The sequence below is a fragment of the Semicossyphus pulcher genome, unplaced genomic scaffold, assembly GCF_022749685.1.
Source record: "Semicossyphus pulcher isolate SPU_LCO1_2020_fin unplaced genomic scaffold, fSemPul1.0.p SCAF_22, whole genome shotgun sequence".
Classification (NCBI taxonomy): Eukaryota; Metazoa; Chordata; class Actinopteri; order Labriformes; family Labridae; genus Semicossyphus; species Semicossyphus pulcher.
The window spans coordinates 13,044,376-13,064,513 of record NW_027211696.1 but is presented as its reverse complement, the minus strand read 5'-3'; the positions used below and the strand labels follow the sequence as shown (position 1 = coordinate 13,064,513).

Sequence of the window (20,138 nt, the reverse complement as noted above, 5' to 3'; positions counted from 1 at the left end):
AGTTTATTTGATTTATCTTAGTTTACCTGGGGCTTTCTTTGGTTGCTTTGTTTCCATTTTTTGAATAATAAAACCTTGAGTTCTTTTTGCAAAGACTTCTGCCTCCTGGTTCATCAAGCCTTCATTTTTGCTTACTGCCAGTGCCGAAAAGTCACACCTAAATCCCTTTTTATGTACGGTTACTTTTCGTAATGTTACACTTGATACACCCTTACAATTTGAAGCTATTAGTAGTGATTACATTTTTGCCTCGTCTGTATTCCGGTGCATGCAGAGTCATTTCAAAAAGTCCACAGAATGCATTTTAGTGGTACGTATCAATATTTTTGATTTAAGGACTGCACGATTAAACTACAAATTTGATTGTGGAAGCAGAAAACTACAATATTCATTTAATAGCTGCCTTTATCTACATGTATATGCACGCTATGTGCTTGATTAGTGATGAAAAAGTCAATAATCAACAGCATTAAATTATATAGACTGCACTGACTGTTGTACTACATAATTAAGAATAAATTGCCTGCTAAATTTATTAATATTCGCCTTGAAATTTCCAGTATTTTCTGTATATGATTTAAGCTTATTAAATAACTCATTTTTTATCAACATTATCATTTACTTCACTATGAACTGAGGACCATAAATAACACTGTCAATATCTACAACACAGATGCTCTAATTTTATGGATATGACACACTCAGTCTGTAATCATTAATCCACCACAGTTATAAAACACCACTGAATAAATCCTGAAGAAATTAAAGCAGCGTCAGAAACGACAGGCTTCAAAATGAGCTAAAAGGTTTAGTTAATACCTCTATAACAGTTTAATCTGATACAACCTGGCCTGTAACTAATCCTTCCTGCATGAATGTAATTAGGTTTAAAGAAAACAAGATGGTTGACTCTCTCTTACTGCAGGCTTGTGTTTAATCTCCTCTCTCATAAAGCCAACTGTGACACATTTGTTCATCTAAGTTGTGCTGGTCTCAACACGATGAAATGTTCTGTACCTTTTATCAAAGAAAAATTGAAAAAAATACAAGTCAGTTCAAGCCCGTGGATAGAATTTTATTTAAATATGTACAATTTGTTGAGCCATTCAGAAACTGAGGCCATGTCTACACGTACACGGGAATTAGTTTTTGCCTCCTTTGTTTAAAAAACAAAACCCGTCCACACAAGCACGGTTATTGAAAAATCCCCGTCCAAACGAAAACGCAAAAACACAACAGAAGCGCTGTCATGAGAGTGCCAAACCAACAGGTGGCGATATAACACGGTCATGCAAAGAAGAAGAATCGCGGCCAACATGACACGTCTCCATGGAAACTCAGTTTTTACAAAAGATATGTTTTAAGTGACCTAAAACGCGTGGACGAAAGGCCAAAGCACAGAGAAAAAGAATACCCGTGTACGTGTGGACATGGCCTCAGACACACTGAACTATGACCAACAACACAAGTGACCTGTGACACTTATCTCGCACCACCTGCAGCTGATACGCTTCTGTGTGTGATGTTTGAGGTGAAAGCTGTTTGAGCAGTCAGAAATGCTAACTCCAATTATGAAAATGAAACACATGGTGAATACGAGTTAATGTCTGCCAGCATGTCTTTGTTTAGCGTCCTCCATCACTAACTCTTTAATGAACCATTGGAAACATCTGTGAAGGCAGCTGTGATCTTCTGTCTCAGCCCCGCCATGGAAACTAAGATGGCCTCCTGTTGAGAAGAAAATAGGAAGAAGTGATGCAGAGAGGATGCAAGTTAAACCATTTAGTAAAACAAAGTTAAACTTTTATACATTCTTAAACGGAATTCACTAAGGAAGAACTGCGGCCGCTGATAGCACCATAAATTGCGCATCATTTGCACCCGCTATCTGCTCCGTCTCAAGGTCCGATTCACAAAGCAAACTGATATTCAAGCGATATTCAGATCAGTGCAGTTTGCTCATATAATTTGCCCTTACCTCTGTGCGAATGGTCCGGCTGCCCTGACTGGGACATGTGTTTAAGTAAAGGTCAAATAACACACTGGGGTCAGTCACCTCCAGGTTTTGGTCGGAATCCACACTTGCCTCCAATCCCTGAAGACCTCCAAAAACTACCAGCAGATGCCTAAAAAGTTGGAAAAAGGTTGGAATCACTAACCAAGATGATAAAATTGCATTAATGGCATAACAAGACTAACAGTTTACAGTCATGCAGCTCTGTGGGACTGTGCATAGGTACAGCAAGAGGTAAATGTTCAAGGCAGCATATTAACCCATTTAGACCAGATGCAACACATGCGTGTATATGGCTTTAAGACCGGATGCAACATATGTGTGTATATGGCTTTAAGACCAGATGCAACATATGTGTGTATATGGCTTTAAGACCGGATGCAACATATGTGTGTATATGGCTTTAAGACCAGATGCAACATATGTGTGTATATGGCTTTAAGACCGGATGCAACATATGTGTGTATATGGCTTTAAGACCGGATGCAACATATGTGTGTATATGGCTTTAAGACCGGATGCAACATATGTGTGTATATGGCTTTAAGACCGGATGCAACATATGCGTGTATATGGCTTTAAGACCGGATGCAACATATGCGTGTATATGGCTTTAAGACCGGATGCAACATATGTGTGTATATGGCTTTAAGACCGGATGCAACATGTGTTTATATGTCTTTAAGACCGGGTGTGAAGTATGCGTGCTTCTTCGTTTAGAGCCAGATGCGACATGAGCGCATTTTACATCATGACTTCGGTTTCGAGACATGTGACCGATGAGATACACTGTGATTCGCTGAAATACACACGGGGAAGGTGAAATGCCTTATGGGAATTGTAGCACTTGGCTCTAAAAAAGATTTGGAGATTTAGAGCCAGACTTTGACATGCCTGCTGACCCGTTAGCCAGGGCTCAGTGGATGAGAGAGATGTTTGAGGAGGAGGCGGAGCACGCGGAGGCTTTCGACAGAATGCAATGTAATGACGTGGAGGTTATAATAATAATAATAACAATAATAATAATAATGATAATGTGGTAATAAATTGATTCAGATAATGATTATAATTCTAATAATAATGTCTGATGATGATGGATAATAATACATTCATCCAAAGCAACTTACATTTTTCATATTTATAAACATTTTCAGTCAGTTCAAGTTTTGTTGTTTATTCCCTGTTTTTTAAAATGTTAATGATTGTAGGGGAAAGGCAAGACATTACAATGAATGCCAAAGGTTTACGCTATCCAATAGTTTTCATTTGATGTTTCTATCTGCTTCAGAGGCTGAGAAATAAAGGTTTCAGTAAACATTGGCAATTCTGGGAAGTCATTCATTAGTTGTTTTCACCGACGCCGTTTTGCCTCTGTTGCTACCTCAGAGGCAGAACGACCCTTTTACACTGCCAGTTGAAGGCGGGATTATTACGCCTCTGTTACATTTCGTCTTCTATGTAGAACGCACGGAGGCTGAATGGTGGAGCGAAGTCGTCCCGCCTCTGAGCCGGCATCGGAGGTAGTAACAGAAGCAAAACGGCGTCTGTGTAAACTGCAGAGCCGGCAGGGCGGAACAGCACCATGTGTGTGTATTTGAAGCACACGCGGTTTGTTTACACCTAGCGCATGTTTTACTTTTTTTGTTTCGCTATTTAAAAACACGCTTTAAGCCGCCCCAGTGTGTGTTTTTTAAAGGCTTAGAATTAATCCTCTGGGGATCAGGAATGGTTAAAAAAATATAAGTAGGTAATGGCTAAGGAGAAAGTCCCTCTGAGCCTACTTGAATGGTGGCAGTGTCGCTTGGTCCAGGTTGCTGCCTCTCTCTGACGTGCCAATAGTCAGGTCGTATCCTTCTTTATGTGGGCTTTCTGTGAAGACTGCACCTGCAATTCAAAAAAGACAAGACAAGTTTCAAACTGGATTCTAACAATTAATTTAGAACACGTCTCGAGTGATGGGAGAGAAATGTGAGCACAGGAAACCTACTGAGGCAAGACGCCAGGCGGACACTGTAACCCCAGTAGAGGCCTCCTTCAGTCCTGGGCATGTGAGGAGCCACCACCACACCTTTATATAGTTTGCTCTCTGAGGATGATGGAAAGATGATACAATGACTTAGGTGAAGTGAGAACTTCAATAAAGTAAAAAACATTATAAAAAGACACTGTGATGGAGATTACCTTGATTCTGGGTTTGATTGAGCTGGACTGTAACTCGAAGTCCAGACTGCAGCTGTTTATCAATCCGAACGTCCTGTGGGAGCAAAATTCAGACTATAAGAGCTTTTTCTAACAGCAGGTCAGGAAACTGATCGTTAATTAATTGTGTGGGTCATTTTTTAAACAACAACTGAAAAAAATAAGCTGTTTTTTCTTCTATGATTGTAAACACAAATATTTGGGTTTTGGACAAATCAAACTCTGATGATGGTTATATTTTAATGTGCACATCTCACAATTTATTTGACAGTTTATACTCAATTAATCTTGAAAGAACCTAGTAGATTAATAGGACTAAAAAATAAACCTTACTTGCAGCCCTACAGTCTGTTTTAATATCTTTGTTCCTAGTTACTTCATCAGAATACGATAACCTCTACTCTGTTAAGACACACTCACCTTTCTCATTCCACAGTTCACTAACGAGCCTTTTCCTTGTTTGCCCGGCCTGTCGAGGACTATTCCTTCCCGGTATTCTGATTCATCGTCTATCCTCATGTGGTGAGGCGAGTCTAAAGGGTTCAGCAAACCTGGTTGAAAATAGAGACCAATACCTTGTGAACAAGTGTCCTTTTTTCGCCTCATTTGAAGGACCCCTGTTGTTACTTTCAACCGGATACAACCCCAGAGGGTTGCTCCAACAGCATGACAGATAAATGTGTATACATTTTGTGAGAAAGAAAGATAATATCTTAATTAAAAGTGACAAATGTTTTGGCGTAGAGGGAGAGGGACATATTTTAGCTATGAAATCAATTTTCTATTATGTTGGTAAAGTTTGTTTCGTTTTAAAAATTATATACATTATGGTATTTAGTTTTCGGAGCCTCTCCTTCCTCCTGAAACGAACAAGCCGTTTTACCATTCAAATTTGACCACGTAGCCCGTCCCCCATGTGGAGGATCAGCTGTACTGCACTGCACTGTCACTCCAAAGTTGTAGAAAGGCTGCTCTAGGATCAGTTATTCGGCCTTATATGTACGAGCCAGAATCACCAGGAGGTATCAGAATGGTAAGTTGAAATCTTGACAACGACTTGACCACAAGCTAATGCAAGAAGGCAGCCTGAGGTAAATAACGGTGAATGATTGGTCGATTTCAGCCAAAGCAAGGTGCTACGTAGAAACCTGCAGCTGTTCTGAACGGCCCATTTCAGAGGCGACCTTTTTAAACATGTGATTCTGGAAAAACACGGAATTATGCAGTTTTTCACTTTTTCACTGTGAACAATAAACACACAAAAAATGGGAATCCCATGAAAAATATAAGAATATCCATTCAAAAGATATGACCCCTTTAAAAACAATACAAAGGTAGCTGTTGTATTTGGTTCACTTAATTAATAATTGCATAACAAGACAAGGCTGTACTTAGACAAAGCCTATTTACTATAGCCGCTTTCCCACTGGTCAAAAAACCTGCTAACACCCGGCTTTTTTGCTTAGTGAGAAAGGCTATAATCGGCATTCAGACCCGGGTCAAATGACTCTGCTGTAGACCCGGGTAATTATCGCCTCGGCTCTGATTGGCATTGATGGGAACACAAAACCCGTGTCGACGCGCTAATCTCCGCCCCCTCTCTGCTATGCTCCGTCGGTAACTTCTGTGACTCTTCGTCATCTCAGCTACAAATTCCGCCCGTCTCCGTCCGAGCAGCGCTCGAACATCGTTCAAAATTTGTCGGCGCAGAGTTTGATAAATAGACTGAATGAGTAATAGATACAATAAAGACCTAACCACCGTAACATCTTCACTGTTTACGGGTGCGTTTGTGACGTCAGACAATGATGGAAGAGATGGAAAGAGACCGACAGGAGTATACTTCACTGGCGATGGGAAAAGAGACAATCAGCATCTACAAGCGGGTCTTCCAGGGTCTGAAAAACCTGCGTCAACACGCTAATTTTAGATGGGAAAGGGGTATAAGTGATACTCAGAGAGGCACTTTAAACATATTCAAATTGCTGTATTTTGCATTAAACATTATATTCCCTCTCAGTGACATAACCCATTCAAATTTGAAATCACACATGTAACAGAGTGCGTTTATTCACTGTGATTTATTCTTCCCAACGAAACGTTATTTCATAAATAGTTTTTAGTATCAAAGTTATGCAATAATAACCGTCTGTACATCCATGAGTACATTGCAAACAGAAACTGCCAAAAGCAAATTCGGCTTTTTGCAGTGAAACTTTGAGGGCACAGTCGTCTCAATTTTGTCAGAGATCTCTTACTGTCAGACTTTGAATACCCCTGCTATAAATTAAAAGAAAATATGGACTTTTACCTGCATATTGTAAATCTTGATGCTTTGGGAAGAACCACTTACGCAGATACCTGGTGGAGAAGAAAATCTGTAATCACACAATCTGACAAAGAGCGCTGATACTGTCGATCTGATTAGAATAACATTTCTACTCACTGGGGACATTCCAGGTACTGAAGTATTCTGGCGAGCTGAATACAAGCGTGTCCTTTCTTCCCAACACCTGTAAATTCTCCTTCAACACTCCTGTGTGACAAAGAGAGAACATCAAAATCTCCTGTATTCGTTTCAGATGATTTAAAGACTGTTAATCAATTAAATTAAAGCTCTTAATGTAACTTACTTGACATCTTCTCCTTGTTCATCAAACACAACAATCTCATCAACACAGAACACCACACAGGCTCGAGCGATCTGTCCGGCCAGGTACGTACGGAGTTCAGTGGACTGAGCGTTATCCAGGACAGACCCTGGCAGAGCCACGCTCACTGTGTAAGCCCGACCTAACACGTACATATACAGATCACACATTTAAAGTACAATCACAGGTACAGGGGCAAACAGCAATCCGGGAGATGATGATAAGGTTACCTTTTTTGTTTTGGCTCCAGCCAGGTTTTGCAGCCTCTGCCGCCTCTAGCTCCTTCTGCTTTTCCAACTGTTTGATCAGCTTGGCCTCTTTTCTCTGCTTCTGAGTCTCTTTTACTGTTAGTGTTTAAGAATGGGTGACATTGGTGAGAGATTAGGATATGTAAACAGACCGGAGATAAATAAGTATTTAAGATTAGTTGGGGTCGCAAGTAAATAACTTTAGGTAACTAGATTTCTTATTTGACTCAACTTTGGACCTCCAGGACCACAGTGCTGGAGCTAAACTGATGATTATAATTAAACTACCGTCCAAGAGGACATTTTACAGAGCTACAGATAACCATAAATGATAGATTAATATGCACTGAACTCTTACTGTAGATAAGCTGGATAATTGTGCAATAATTCAACTGTGCAATATGTTGACATAAACACTGCCTTATACTGTTCATTTGTAAAGAAGCCTTATGCATATAACTCTTTGCATCATAACTCTTACTTTGCATTTAACTTTATTCTGGCAATTATATTTAATTTGGGCAATTGTATTTAATTCTGGCATTCATATTTAAATCACCGTAGATCCGCTGCTCAACCTTTAAGCCTTATCTTTATCTCTTATTTTGTTGTATATATAATGCACATATTTTTCTTACTTCTATTGTATGCCTTATATTTCTCTATGCTTTCTCTGTGTCAGAGCAACTGCAACGCCCAACTTCCCCCCGGGGATAAATCAAGTATTTCTGATTCTGATTAATGCTGTTCTACTACACACATGGTAAAAATGTGTACATTTAAAATTGCTGACATAATTACAATTTGTAACAAACAACAAAACCCACACATCCATTGTCAAACATAGACACTTGGAAGCACGTTAACATTGACATCGTATATGTATAAAACCAACACGCAGATTGATAAGCATGCAGCTGAGAGCTGTTAGCTTTATGTAGCTAACGTTAGCTGTTCACTTACTTTCCGTTTTCCTTTTCTTCCAGTCCACCCTCTCTACAGGCTGTGAAAATCAATACACGCATTATAGTTGATACAAAGAAAAGTACAATGTGCTTTTAATGTAAAATAATCGAGTAACGGTACCTGAGAGGATACAACTTTGGGTCTTTTTGCTGCTACGCCGGCGGACATTTTTACACGCACCAACATGTGAAGTTTATTTACTTCCGGGTTCTTCTTCTTCTTTGGGTTATACCGGCAGCTTGCATCCAGTGTTGCACTACTGCCGCATTCTGGAGTTAGTATTCTTTACAGTGTCAAGTTTTTATTTTTCTCATCAGTCCCGTTCACTTGTTCAAAGTTGACCAGATATTTCCTGCCTTGTCCACTCTCACCAAAGTCCGGTATGTCCTTCATCCTGATCTTCTCATTCCCTCAAGGACGTAGTTGGTGGGGACTACAACTTCTTTGACGTATAGTTCATCATATTCATCAATTAATCATACTTTTTTTTTAAGTCTAAAAACTATTAGTACAGACCCCTAAAGTTGTAGAGATTTGCTGTTGATGATGAACTTACAATATATTGTAAACTAAAGTCCCTCTCCTTAACTTACTGACAGTAGGGAGTTCTCTTAAATATGACCATGGCAGCTTTAGGGATTGACAAACACAAAGTAATGTCTTTATTGATGAATAATAAACCATATACTAATGCTGTATATCAGAGCATCTTTGTACTGTTGTCCTATGATTGAAAGCTTTAAAAGAAGGACCTTGCTGTTTTTTTTCATCCTGATGTAAACTCAAATATAAAAATAAATATAATTTAAACTAAATATGAAACTTCTATTCATTCGAGCAAGGTTTAAAATGTGATTATTAATGTTGTTATTATTTCTCGGAGTTCAGTTGACAGAGAGCGAGGATGGAACTGCTCCTCTGCATTCACATCCTTCAAGTGTAAATATTTTCATTTTCAAAATTTTTAAATTAAGTTAAAGTAGTTAAAGCTCCTGTGAGGAGTTTTTCACTGGTTATGAAACAGACTGAAATTAATTCTGATGACTCTATATGAGCTACAAAAGCAAACCAGACCATCAGTGACAAGATTGATTATTTCTATATACTTATTTGTAATGCCTGAAACTGCTGGCGGGGGGTAGGTGTCAGACGAAGTGATTAACTGCACGCTGCCTTTGTTTACATTTTCCAAGGCAGAAATTCAATGCGACACTTTCAATGACAAAGATTTAAAGTGAGTGATATATATGACTGTTAAAGAAAGCATGATGAGATTTTTGTACAGGACAAAATCAACAGAGATAAGAGGTACGGCTTTGTCCACAGGGGGCGCCAAAATCAACACAAACTGATTCTGCTTTCTGCATTTATACAGTCATATGTATCACTCACCTTAAATCTTTGTCATTGAAAGTGTAAACAAAGGCAGCATGTAGCTAATCACTTCGTCTGACACCTACCCCCCGCCAGCAGTTTCAGGCATTAAAAATAACTATATAGAAATAATCAATCTTGTCGCTGATGGTCTGGTTTGCATTTGTAGCTCATATAGAGGCATCAGAATTAATTTCAGTCTGTTTCATAACCAGTGAAAAACAAGTACTTATTGAGATTCTGTGTTTTTGTAAAGCTTTAACAAAGAGGACTTTTGTAAGGAGGCCCAAGGTGTTAAATGTGGCTCTCTCACAGTTAATCACATAACCGGCCTTGCTGAGTTTGTCATAATTAAAAAGGTGAATACTTCTGTGAAAAATGTGAGAAAAAAATGAAACAAAACTACAATTAAAAAAAGGCAAAAATTAAACGAGCAACTCAATAAATGTTTTGATTGTGAAAATAAGCAGAACAATATCACATTCAACACATTAATGAAGATTTGGGTTTTACAGACTGCTGTTCCTAAATATGTCCTTAGGCCCAAAAATGATATTTTACATTATTACATACAACATAACAGGCTAGCCAAGAAATAAATAAACTCTAATATCTAAGTTTTACAATCAACCTAATATTGAGATCTTAAGACTTAATTACCACAACATGATAAAACATACAAAATGCACAAATGTGTTTTATTCAAATCATTTACATGAAGTGAAAAAAATAACTTGAAATGTAAAGAAAATAATTAAATGAATTATTACAGGGAATGTTCAATGACATACAATAAAAACATGATTCAAAAAGTGCCTCTTTTCACATCTTTGGTCGTCCACCACAATACAGCTCGTTTTGCCTCTAAGGACTGAAGAAGTGCCGGAGGAAGATGATACGTTTAAAACGAAATTTAAGATCCATCATGACAGTTTCATCTCTAATCCTATAACATCCAGTTTCTGTGACTCCTCAGTAACAACTAATCTTCACGATTGCTAGTCGTGTTTGATTGACAGAAACAAAACTGTTAAGATTAATAGTCTTAATCTGACTTTAGTCAAGTCATCGTCAATATCAGACACTAAACAGCAATACTGTCTTGTAATACAGTTTAATACAGCAACACTGTTGTCCTTTAGTCATCCACAAATTAGTAATGAGACAGTAAACACAAATTAGTTTACAATTTTAAGTTAAACATCTGAAAAATAAACGTATCTTTAGTTATATTTTGGGAACAAATATGTCTCAAACTTTGAAGGCTTTCCAGAAAACAAAAATCAGACAAACACCTAGGCTATAGGTTACTTCCCTACGAATACAAAACACAGAAACTAGGTCTTTAAGTGTTATAAAAAGGTTCACTTGTTTGTAAAAACATCTTGTAAAATTTGCAGAAACCTTAAAACAAACCTAAAAAGCAAAAATACACTGTTAAGCTAATGTAGTCACTCTCTCTGCCATAGAAATGCAGCTCATCAGACGGCTAACGTTAAGAGAATCAAGTGAAAGCTAGCTTGTGAGATAGCAGCTTTGTGAATTTATTGATTTCCCCTTACTGTTACCTGTACATGTAAATTATTAATCTTTATTAACTGGATTTGTTAGTCCACATAAGTAAAGAAAGCGAAAGCTGGGCATGCTAACATTTAACAAAAAAGAAAAACAGCTAGCTAAAGGAAGCTAGCTACAGGTAACTAGCTAAACAGCTGCCATTAGCATCCTGCTTATTTTTGACATTAAATGTGTGATTTGGTGCGGCTAGGCTACTTTTGAACCACATATATGAATGAATTTAAATGTCAACGACACTTACAAGCTTTAGAGTGTAAATGATAATTCAACAAAAGTTATTTTTGTATATTAACCACATGAAATGGATTAATGCTAAGAGTTCTTGTTAGCTGCATCAGTTTCTCTGAGCATGCTGTACAGTTTATCCAAAGGCAGCGCTCACTATCTTCATTTATATATGGCTTTTATGCCATTGTGTTTTAGGGGTAAAAGAGTCCTATTAAAAAGAGATAGCTTTATAACCTTTCTGTATGTTTTACTTTGTGCCGTCGAGCCTGACACTTTTAAACCTTTTTTCTCAACTTCACTTCTTCTGTGGTTTCTGTCTTAGTAGGGCTGTATACATACTGTCATAAATAGCAGTCTGTCTATCTACATATAATACTGTCGAAGCAACAACTGCATCAAAAATGATCTTATAAAACAAATGCATAACAAACATAAATAAATGAATGAAGATAAATGATCAATAATTTATTAAAAAACGTTTTACAAGGCCTTTCCAGGCTTTAAAAGAGTCCTTCATTGTTTATTCAACCAGCATGTTGTTCACAATCAGTCCACTAGGTGGCCCTGTTTGTCTACATATAAAAACCTGTGTGTTGGTTCAATTTTCACCAGCCACCCTGAGGAGACAGTGTTTGGGTTCTTATCCACAGAAGGCACACGGTTCAGAGAGACTTCATATCTCAAGTTCAAAAGAAAAGTTTGGTGTTTCCTTTCTGAAAGGACTTGCTGCAGTTACAGAGGAATTTGTTCTCACGTTGTTGAAGGACGTTTAAGACAGGAGATCTGTTGATGAATGTCCAACTCCAGCTGTGTGGATGAATCCCTCGAGCAGTTCAATCGCTTTTTAAAAATGACAGTATCACGTCGTCCTCTCAAACAAAGCAACAAAGTGCCACAAGTCTCTTAAAAGTAAAAAAGGTCTTCACATTTTTCATTAAAGGAATTGTTTGATATTTTAGGAAATATGCCAATTTGCTTTCTTGTTGTGAGTAAAATAAAAAGGTCTTATAACTGTACACTAATTATGAAGCTTGGCGATAGTTAGCTTAGCTTAGCATAGAGGCTGGAAATAAAAGGAAACAGCTTCTCCAGCTCTATCCAAATGGAAAAAAATCGGCCGAGCAGCACCTCGCAAAATAACTCATCATATTTTGTTTCTTTAATCAGTAAAGAAAGAAAAATGTAGAGGCGGCTGTAGCTCTGTCCCGATCTAAAGGTGGGTGGTTTGATCCCTGACTGCTACATGTGTCCTTGGGCCGCAAAATTTCTCCCGAAGGCAAAGCCATCGACAATAGTCTGAGACGATATAGCCTCTGGGGACACCGGTGAAAGTGCCGGGCGGTAAGCGATGATCGACTTCCCATCAAGACTTGCTTTCCAGCGTGTTGCATTGTTTACAACACACTTGTTATTAACGGGTACCTGACCTTACCTTTGCCGAAATTTCAACATTATGATGCAGATTTGTAAGAAGTAAAAATGAAGCTTTGTCAGGTCTGTCCTGGAGAGGAGAAGAAAACTTTTAAAATGCTCGTTTGTTGAACGGAGGTCGGTGCGATCTGATGCATTCGAGGAAGTCGGGAAATCTAAACGCTGAACGGCTTTCGTGACACAGCATCAGGGGAATTCATCTCAAGTTGAATTTCAGATCTAGAACAGATTGTTAGCTGTTAGAATGCAGATGTCTGTTTAGAGAGATCAATAAGAAGCTAAATCGTCGTCAGATCACGCTGATTTGAGCCGGGATGTCGGTCTGCTTTTGTCTCCTCACGGACTGTTTTTCCTGCTCATACGTGATTGGTCAATATTACTCGGACAACAAGCGTAGTTCAAACAGGATGTTTGCATTCCCGGAAATCCACGTCCCTGCCTACAGATTCTACATTTCTATGTATCTGTAGAGATTAGTCGCTGATTGGAGACTGGCCCTCTGCCTCTGTCGTTTGTGGTAGAAAGGGTGAATGTGACATGTGGTCCGACGACTAGAAGAGCTACAGCTACATGAGTGCAGAGCATTTACCATGTAAAACAACCGTCGCTCTTAGGAGGATGTTATTCTTAACCTTTGGACACAGCCGAGCTAGCTGTTTCCCTCCACTTACATCAGCAGCATTAGCATATCTCATAGCACCGTGCCTCCTCATCTGGTGGTCAGCATAGCTTAGCATTAACACTGGAAACAGGGGGAGACAGCTAGCCTGGCTCTGTCCAAGGGAAACTAAACATTATAGTTTCTTTCTCTTAACTATTATGGGCGGTAAATAGTGCAGAACATAACCACCAAAAATCCTCAATTTGTCCTTTTAACACTTTGCTTTTTGAGGGATTAGAGCTGAATAATTAACACTTTATATAAATGTTAATTTGTCAGCTTTGGAGGTGCTGCCAGGCAGCGTTTTTCATTTTTCAGAAAGTGGCACACTAGCTGTTTCAGTCTTGATGCTAAGCTTAGCTTAACACCAGCTGGCTCTAGCTCTATATTCACAGCAAAGAGATGAGAGCATTGTCAGCAAGAAAGCAAATAAGTGTATTACCCAAAAGCTATTCCCATAAACAGACAGATTGCAGTCATTGTGGTGGATCATAATCAACCATCCTTCTTCATGTCTTCTTGGGGTTTGAGTTTTGTTTCTGTTTGCGGAGGTGAGCTTCGATCTCGTGCCTGAAGAACAGCATCCCCAGCTGGCCGTGCGAGGCCTCGTTCATGGCCTTGGACTGCATGCACATGCGGTACTGGTCTGGCGGGAGCTCGTCCGCACAATGTTTCTCATGCCACAGGTGGAACAGGCCTCGTGACGGCGCTCGCACCACTAGGAGGTTGCTATGGAGGTACTTCCTGTACAGGTGGACATCTTCGCCGCCCCAGCCTTTGATGTCGATGTCAAAACCACCTGGAGGTAAGAGCGCAGAGTGAATGCAGCGTATAAACCTTCATTATACCATCAGTGGATGTGTTGTGTTGAATGGAGATTAAAAACCTTTTAATATGCAATCATTTCTGAGGATTGTTTTCAGAGCTGTGTTCCTCTTAAAGGAATGCTGATGAGTCCCGTTTAGAGTCGACAGTATGTGATCATAATCAGTTTTCTTTCCACTCTGCCAGGTCTGTTGTCTCACGAGGGGGCGGTGATGAAACTTTCATCTGATGCTGTGTACCGAGCACTTCTTGACCGGGCGTGTTTAAACCTGCATCTTTACACGTCTGAATTACTCGGCTTTGGCTCACACGCCGTCTCTCTCTGCAGCTTCGTTTTGATTATTCTGTCTGTCTCTGTCTCTCGTTTTAACTCTCGCTCCGGGGCTAAACAGAGATAAGACGGGATTCTGAACCCAACTGATCAATTGTTCAGTTGTTTGTGTGTACACGCTCACACAGATAACATATTGCGGTGGGGATGCTGCAGAGCTTAAAACTCAATTTTGGGGGAAACATACTCGTTCCAATTTTCACCAAGACTTGGCTTAGAATATGATAAGTCTGTGTGATAAATACAGCCAGCTTGGTTCTCTGTGTAGGTTTAAAAATATGCGTACCTCTCTGTGTATCAATATTAAATCCATACAAAGTGAAATCCCAAGAACTTGAGGTTTTATAGGAAGTAATAAACCAATAAATAGTCTCAAATAAAACCCTGTCATTTGTTGTTTATAAGGTGATTAAACAAACAAAACACACTACCTTTCCACAAAATTAAAAAGAAAATTTTTACTTGTCCATGACCCCCCACGCTTTTTACTGTGGCACCACTCTGGGAAGGCTTAGGCCATTACTTAGGCCACGGAGGGGACGTAGCCTTTGTGTCTGAGAAGTGAAGCAAATGCAGAAGTGCCTTAAACTGGCCAGCAGGGGGCGACTACACTGGTTTCGAAAGAAGTCTGATTAAAGACGATAAAGCCCGGTATGCTTTTGGGTATGGCTACAATGCAATTGACAACTCACAAGGATAGAGTAGGAACAAAATGTGTCCACCTTGTTGTCTTAAGATCATCATTCCAGATACCCAAAAAACCAAATGGCAACAGCCAAAATGCTAAATTTGATGCTTCAATCAGTCGTCCCCGAACAAGTGGGAACATGACGTTGGCTAAATGAAATTAGGGAGAGATTGTAGATAAATTTAAAATAGCACTTTCTTAAAGAGGGGGTATTATGCTGTTTCAAATTTTAAGACATACTGTATATAAGTTGTTACAGTGTTGGATGTCCAAAGTAAACGTGGGTGAAGTTTCAAATCTGTAGGTAAAAGTATGTTGGAGTAATCCCCAGGCTTCTCAGCTCAGTCTGCAGGCTGCTGTGAACGCCAGGTTTCACACAGTTTTTTCTACACGCTGCACTTTGTGACATCACAAAGTGCAGCGTGAGAGCTGGCCAATCAGAAGAAAGCAGACTTGTTGGAGCGGGGTTTCTTAAAGGGACAGGGCTATGCTTATGCTAAGCTACTCCACAGGTAACACAGTATGAAATATGAAGCTTCAAATTAGCATAATAACCCTAACCCTGAAGTTATCTCACTGCCCAACAGAAACTAAAATTTAAAGAGGCACGCTGTGTCGGCACGAGGCACAGCATTAATGATTTAAATCTCCAAATGGACAGGATCTTATGTTAAAGTTCTGTATGCTGACCATCAAAGAAAGGTCAGCTTTAAATGTTTATTTACTAATTGTTGCTGCTGGACCACATGGCTGTACTGTCTCCTGCGTGTGTAACTGGGTAATTGACACAAGACAGTGTTTTAATGTCTGTGGGCACGATTGTCAGCACCACAGGTAGTTACATTTGAGTATTGTAATAAACTTACTTCTTAGTTGTGTGAGTCTGAGTGTGTGTCTGTTTCTGCGTGTATTAGAGAGAGAGCGTGCGTCAGAATGAGCGCGCACGATGGAGAGCTTTGTGTCGGTCTCAGTAGTTTTTGGCACGTGTGTGGCTCGAGCAGGAATCTCCCTGAGGTGAAACAGCTGTGTGTGGAGGCAGCGGTGAGCTGGTCCACGTCTTCCTGCACTTCTCAGCAGATCAGTAACAAACCGAAAGCAGCATCCTGATTTAAGGAGACGAGGGAAACCAAAGCTTGCAGTCTGTCCCTTAAATTATGTTATTTAACTGTATCGACACTGCTTTTTCCTCATGAGTAGAAGCGCTGCTGTGCGTCCCCGTGTGTGTAACAAGCACAGACTCCTGGTGTGAACTCTCGGATGTATGTCCATAATTCGCCCTCTAAATAGCAGAGACAGACTGCGCCATGGACTTTAGAGTGTAGACCAGGTTTTTGTTGGCCGAAGGCGCAGTCGTTTTCTGCGTCCTCAAGATAGCAACGCGCCATCCCTTTGCCGCACCACACCTCATTTCAAACCCAACACTGGCGCAGGATCACTTGCTATTTCCACAGGGTGCCAGTGTGCGCTGGGCTTGAAAATGACGACTGCACCGGGTGGAAGATAGCAATGACACTTGCGCTGCATGATTTGGCGCTTTGCGCTGGGTGGACGATAGGGCCCTTAAAATTTTTTTTCTACTTCTCTTTCTTGTATCAAACTTAGTGAGAGCATTTGCATGCTAATGTTTGTGTGTGTGTGTGTGTGTGTGTGTGTGTGTGTGTCTGATACAATAAACCACTTTGAATTTCCCTCTAGCCTCTCATTGATTTCACTTTGGAGGGAAACTAAATTGATGTAAATCTGCCTTGAGAGCCAATATTCCTCACCTAATATACAGATGGAGAGGACATGCGGCTCTGAGATATGCTAATATATGCTGCTGCGGCTGCTGCTGCTCAGAGCTGTTTCATGCAGAGTGATATAATGAAATCTCCTTCCAGTTAAGACAAGTAATGTAATATTTCTGCCCTGATGTGTTTCACAGCCATTAAGCTATGGCTCCATTAACATAGCAGAGCGGGTATTTTTGGTAGCCATCCAGGAAGCCCATTTTTACCCTGCGTTATGCAACACCTCTGCACAGATAATAAACCCCAAGAGCCGCTGTTTATGAATTCATGCATCGCTAAGATGTTGTGTATCACTGCAGTGTAAGTTGTGTCGTAAATGTCGTCGCTGTAATATTTACCGATGTTGATGAAGTCGGACCTGTACTGGCAGGTCATGCCGAAACCGAAGTCCCTCCAGAAGCCCGTGTCTTTCTTGATCACCTGCACAGAAGAGAAGTCTTAGAGAGCTTCTGCACAGACATATATATGCTCAACACACAGGGGAGCCTCTTCAACAGGAGCACGCCTCTTCTATGGATTTGAACACCGAGCAGCTGGAGAGGGAAAATATTTCTACACCTCACAGTAATGCAGCACACAAATGAAAATGAAAAGTGGCTTGCCGAGTGTTTGAAAATAGAAGGGCAAAGATTTGATTGGTGTGTGTTACCAGCTGTTGCTCCACGGAAGGGACGTGTTCAGGACTTCCGTAGATCAAAGTGGGGTTGTACTGGCTGAATAACACCGGGTAGAACACCTTTTTACCTGAGAGGGAGCGAGACACAATGTCAGACAGGTGGTGATTTGAAGGGGTTGACTGTGTTTGTATGGCAAGCTGTTTTAACATTTAAGAAGGTTCACAAGACAATTTAAACATCTCCAAATGCATTTTGACTTGTTGTTCTAACAATTTGTTGAAGGAGAAATCATTGCTGACAGAATTAGACTTTTTAAAGTCATAATCTCAAAGATTTTCATTTAAATAAATGTCTGTTAAGTCACTATCTATCGGCGAATGACATAACACAATGGTGATTGAGCCTATGGCCCACTGATGAAAGCCTTTGCATTTGCACTATTACAGACTGTGTGCCAAAATCACAAGCTGCGCCCAGTTAGTAGCGCGTTTTCCATCACCCAGCAGTGGTTGGTCTGCCAGAGAGGGTAGGTGGAGCTAAGCGGCTGCTTTTCCGGTCTCTGCAAGTGTTGCGAGTAAACAGTAATCTACTATGGCTGAACAAACAAAGAAAAGATCGATGACTACAGATACAACTTCAAAAATAAGTGAAAATCCAAAGAAAAAGAAACAAATTTGACGCTCAGATGAAGGCAAACAGTCTAAAAAGGAAAGCGACCGTCAGCGAGCAAAATCAAGAGTTACAACCGGAGCCAACCGTGGACGTCACACATGCAACACTGTCTGGATATCTGTGAAGTGTGCTCCTGCAATAACAGTTTATCGCCACAGTTGTCGCTAAAGAGAACGAAAGACATTCAAGACATTCAAGAAATTTGAATTTAGGATGTATCTTTTTAAATTCATTAAATCACAGAGTTGGAAACAGAATCGAATCAAAAATACATACAATTACGTCATATTAAAGATATTCTCACTGTCGATTTAAATATTCTTTATTTCAATTCAGGATATCTGAACTCCAGCATATTTGAAGTTAATTATAATTATCTCTTGCGATATCTCAAACTAAATTTATACTGGTTAATTCAAGTGTAAATATCTGAAACTGCAGTTACAGCGAGCCAAAACTACAATGAATCTTATCTACTATTAATGCACAGTTTCTTTTAAAGCTCCTGTGAGGAACCCCCCCCAGAACTTTAAATCATATTATGATTTAAAGTTCTGGTAAGTCATAAATGTATTGTGGACATCCCGTCAGTGTTTTATATGTTAAAACAGGCTCGCTACAGTTTGTTTGTACGTGTCTCACCGGGCTGTGTGTTGAGTCGGCAGGTGTTGAGGAAGTCAGCGGTGAAGTAAATATCCACGTCGCAGAAGAAGAGCAGCACGTTGCCTCCTTTCCAGGCTCGGGCCCCGACGTCCAGACCCCGCCCCCGAGAAAACTCCTCGTCCAGCTGCAGCAGAGTGAAGTTCTTAAAGTTCACTTCCCTGTAGAGACACAAAGAGAAAGATGGTGGTTATTCTGAATTTAAACTGCTCGAGGGCCTCACATTCACTCCTTTTTTAATCAATTAGTGTGTGGTTATTCTATCATGTGTCAAAATCCCATTTAAATGTCTTCATTTACATCCTTTTATTGTCCTCAAATAGCGCCTACTCCTCAATAAATTTGTGTTAAATCAAATAACGACAAACCAACACAACATGGCACACAAGTCGACAGATTATTTTCAGAGCAGTGGTTGTTTTCTAGGAGTCACGAAGCTGCCAAATGCCCTGAATTTAATGGGTACTTAAAGCCAACAGAGGAAGGTCAACAGAGGCCAACAACTGTGCAATTCTGCCCCGGGCTTTCCTCAGGGGTTAATCTGTCCCTGGTTATCCTCTGTTTTCTGCCTCTAATATTTCCCATCCAAAGATTACAACATAATGACCTCACAAATCCTCTGGTTCGCTTCGGCACAACTTTCATTTCCCAACAATTTTCTAATTTCTGTTTTGGACTCTGGTCAGAAATTAATTGCACACAAAGTTTTGAAAAGGATGTGGTTAGAGTACAGACGAGCAGCTGGATCCAGATGTATACAGCTGTGGCTCGATTCACGCTGTTAGTGACTAATCCGTTACTCATGCATGCGCAGACTCACACACACACACACTTACTGACTGTAGATTGGAGACACTGTGTAAAAATGTACAATGCAGAACAAACAGGATCTAACCGCCTACATCATCGATTTGACGTTGTGTGACATAACACATGTAAAAGCAGTTAGACGGAGGCAGACAGTTTCGTTAGAGGAAACCAGCATGACCAGAGGAAACATGGGGTTTGTTTGTGCTACAGGCAGCTTGAATCATCCTTTCCCATCTCACTGCTGTGTGGATGTCTGTGAGCACTGTTTCAGTATATTTATTCAGGTGTATGTAACAGTCTTTGTCTCGCTTGCTTCCTTTTAGCCTTTCTTATAAAAAAAGAGACACGTATAAACATGACCCCACATTGTTAGCTCATTCATCAGACTGCGAACA

At 40.0% G+C, this 20,138-nt stretch overlaps 2 protein-coding genes across 2 annotated transcripts in view; both read right to left on the bottom strand.

Moving 5' to 3' along the window:
* Positions 1-1,066: 1,066 nt before the first annotated feature.
* spout1 (SPOUT domain containing methyltransferase 1) lies at positions 1,067-8,269 on the bottom strand. Its single transcript, XM_069673627.1, has 12 exons — positions 8,199-8,269; positions 8,076-8,115; positions 7,095-7,208; positions 6,847-7,006; positions 6,660-6,749; positions 6,525-6,574; positions 4,634-4,764; positions 4,196-4,268; positions 4,002-4,100; positions 3,796-3,898; positions 1,979-2,126; positions 1,067-1,728 (listed from the first exon to the last, which is right to left on the bottom strand). The coding sequence occupies exons 1-12, from the start codon at positions 8,262-8,264 to the stop codon at positions 1,642-1,644; spliced, it is 1,161 nt and encodes a 386-aa protein (XP_069529728.1). The 5' UTR covers positions 8,265-8,269; the 3' UTR covers positions 1,067-1,641.
* Positions 8,270-10,131: 1,862 nt separating this feature from the next.
* The window catches only part of LOC138601900 (chondroitin sulfate N-acetylgalactosaminyltransferase 1-like), a 47,318-nt gene continuing 37,311 nt past the window's right edge, over positions 10,132-20,138 (bottom strand). Inside the window, exons 5-8 of the mRNA XM_069673199.1 lie at positions 18,916-19,094; positions 17,634-17,728; positions 17,323-17,404; positions 10,132-14,149 (exon numbers count right to left, since the gene is read on the bottom strand). Of these exons, the coding sequence (XP_069529300.1) occupies positions 13,860-14,149; positions 17,323-17,404; positions 17,634-17,728; positions 18,916-19,094 (646 nt within the window). The 3' untranslated portion in view covers positions 10,132-13,859. The remainder of the gene's footprint in view (positions 14,150-17,322; positions 17,405-17,633; positions 17,729-18,915; positions 19,095-20,138) is intronic.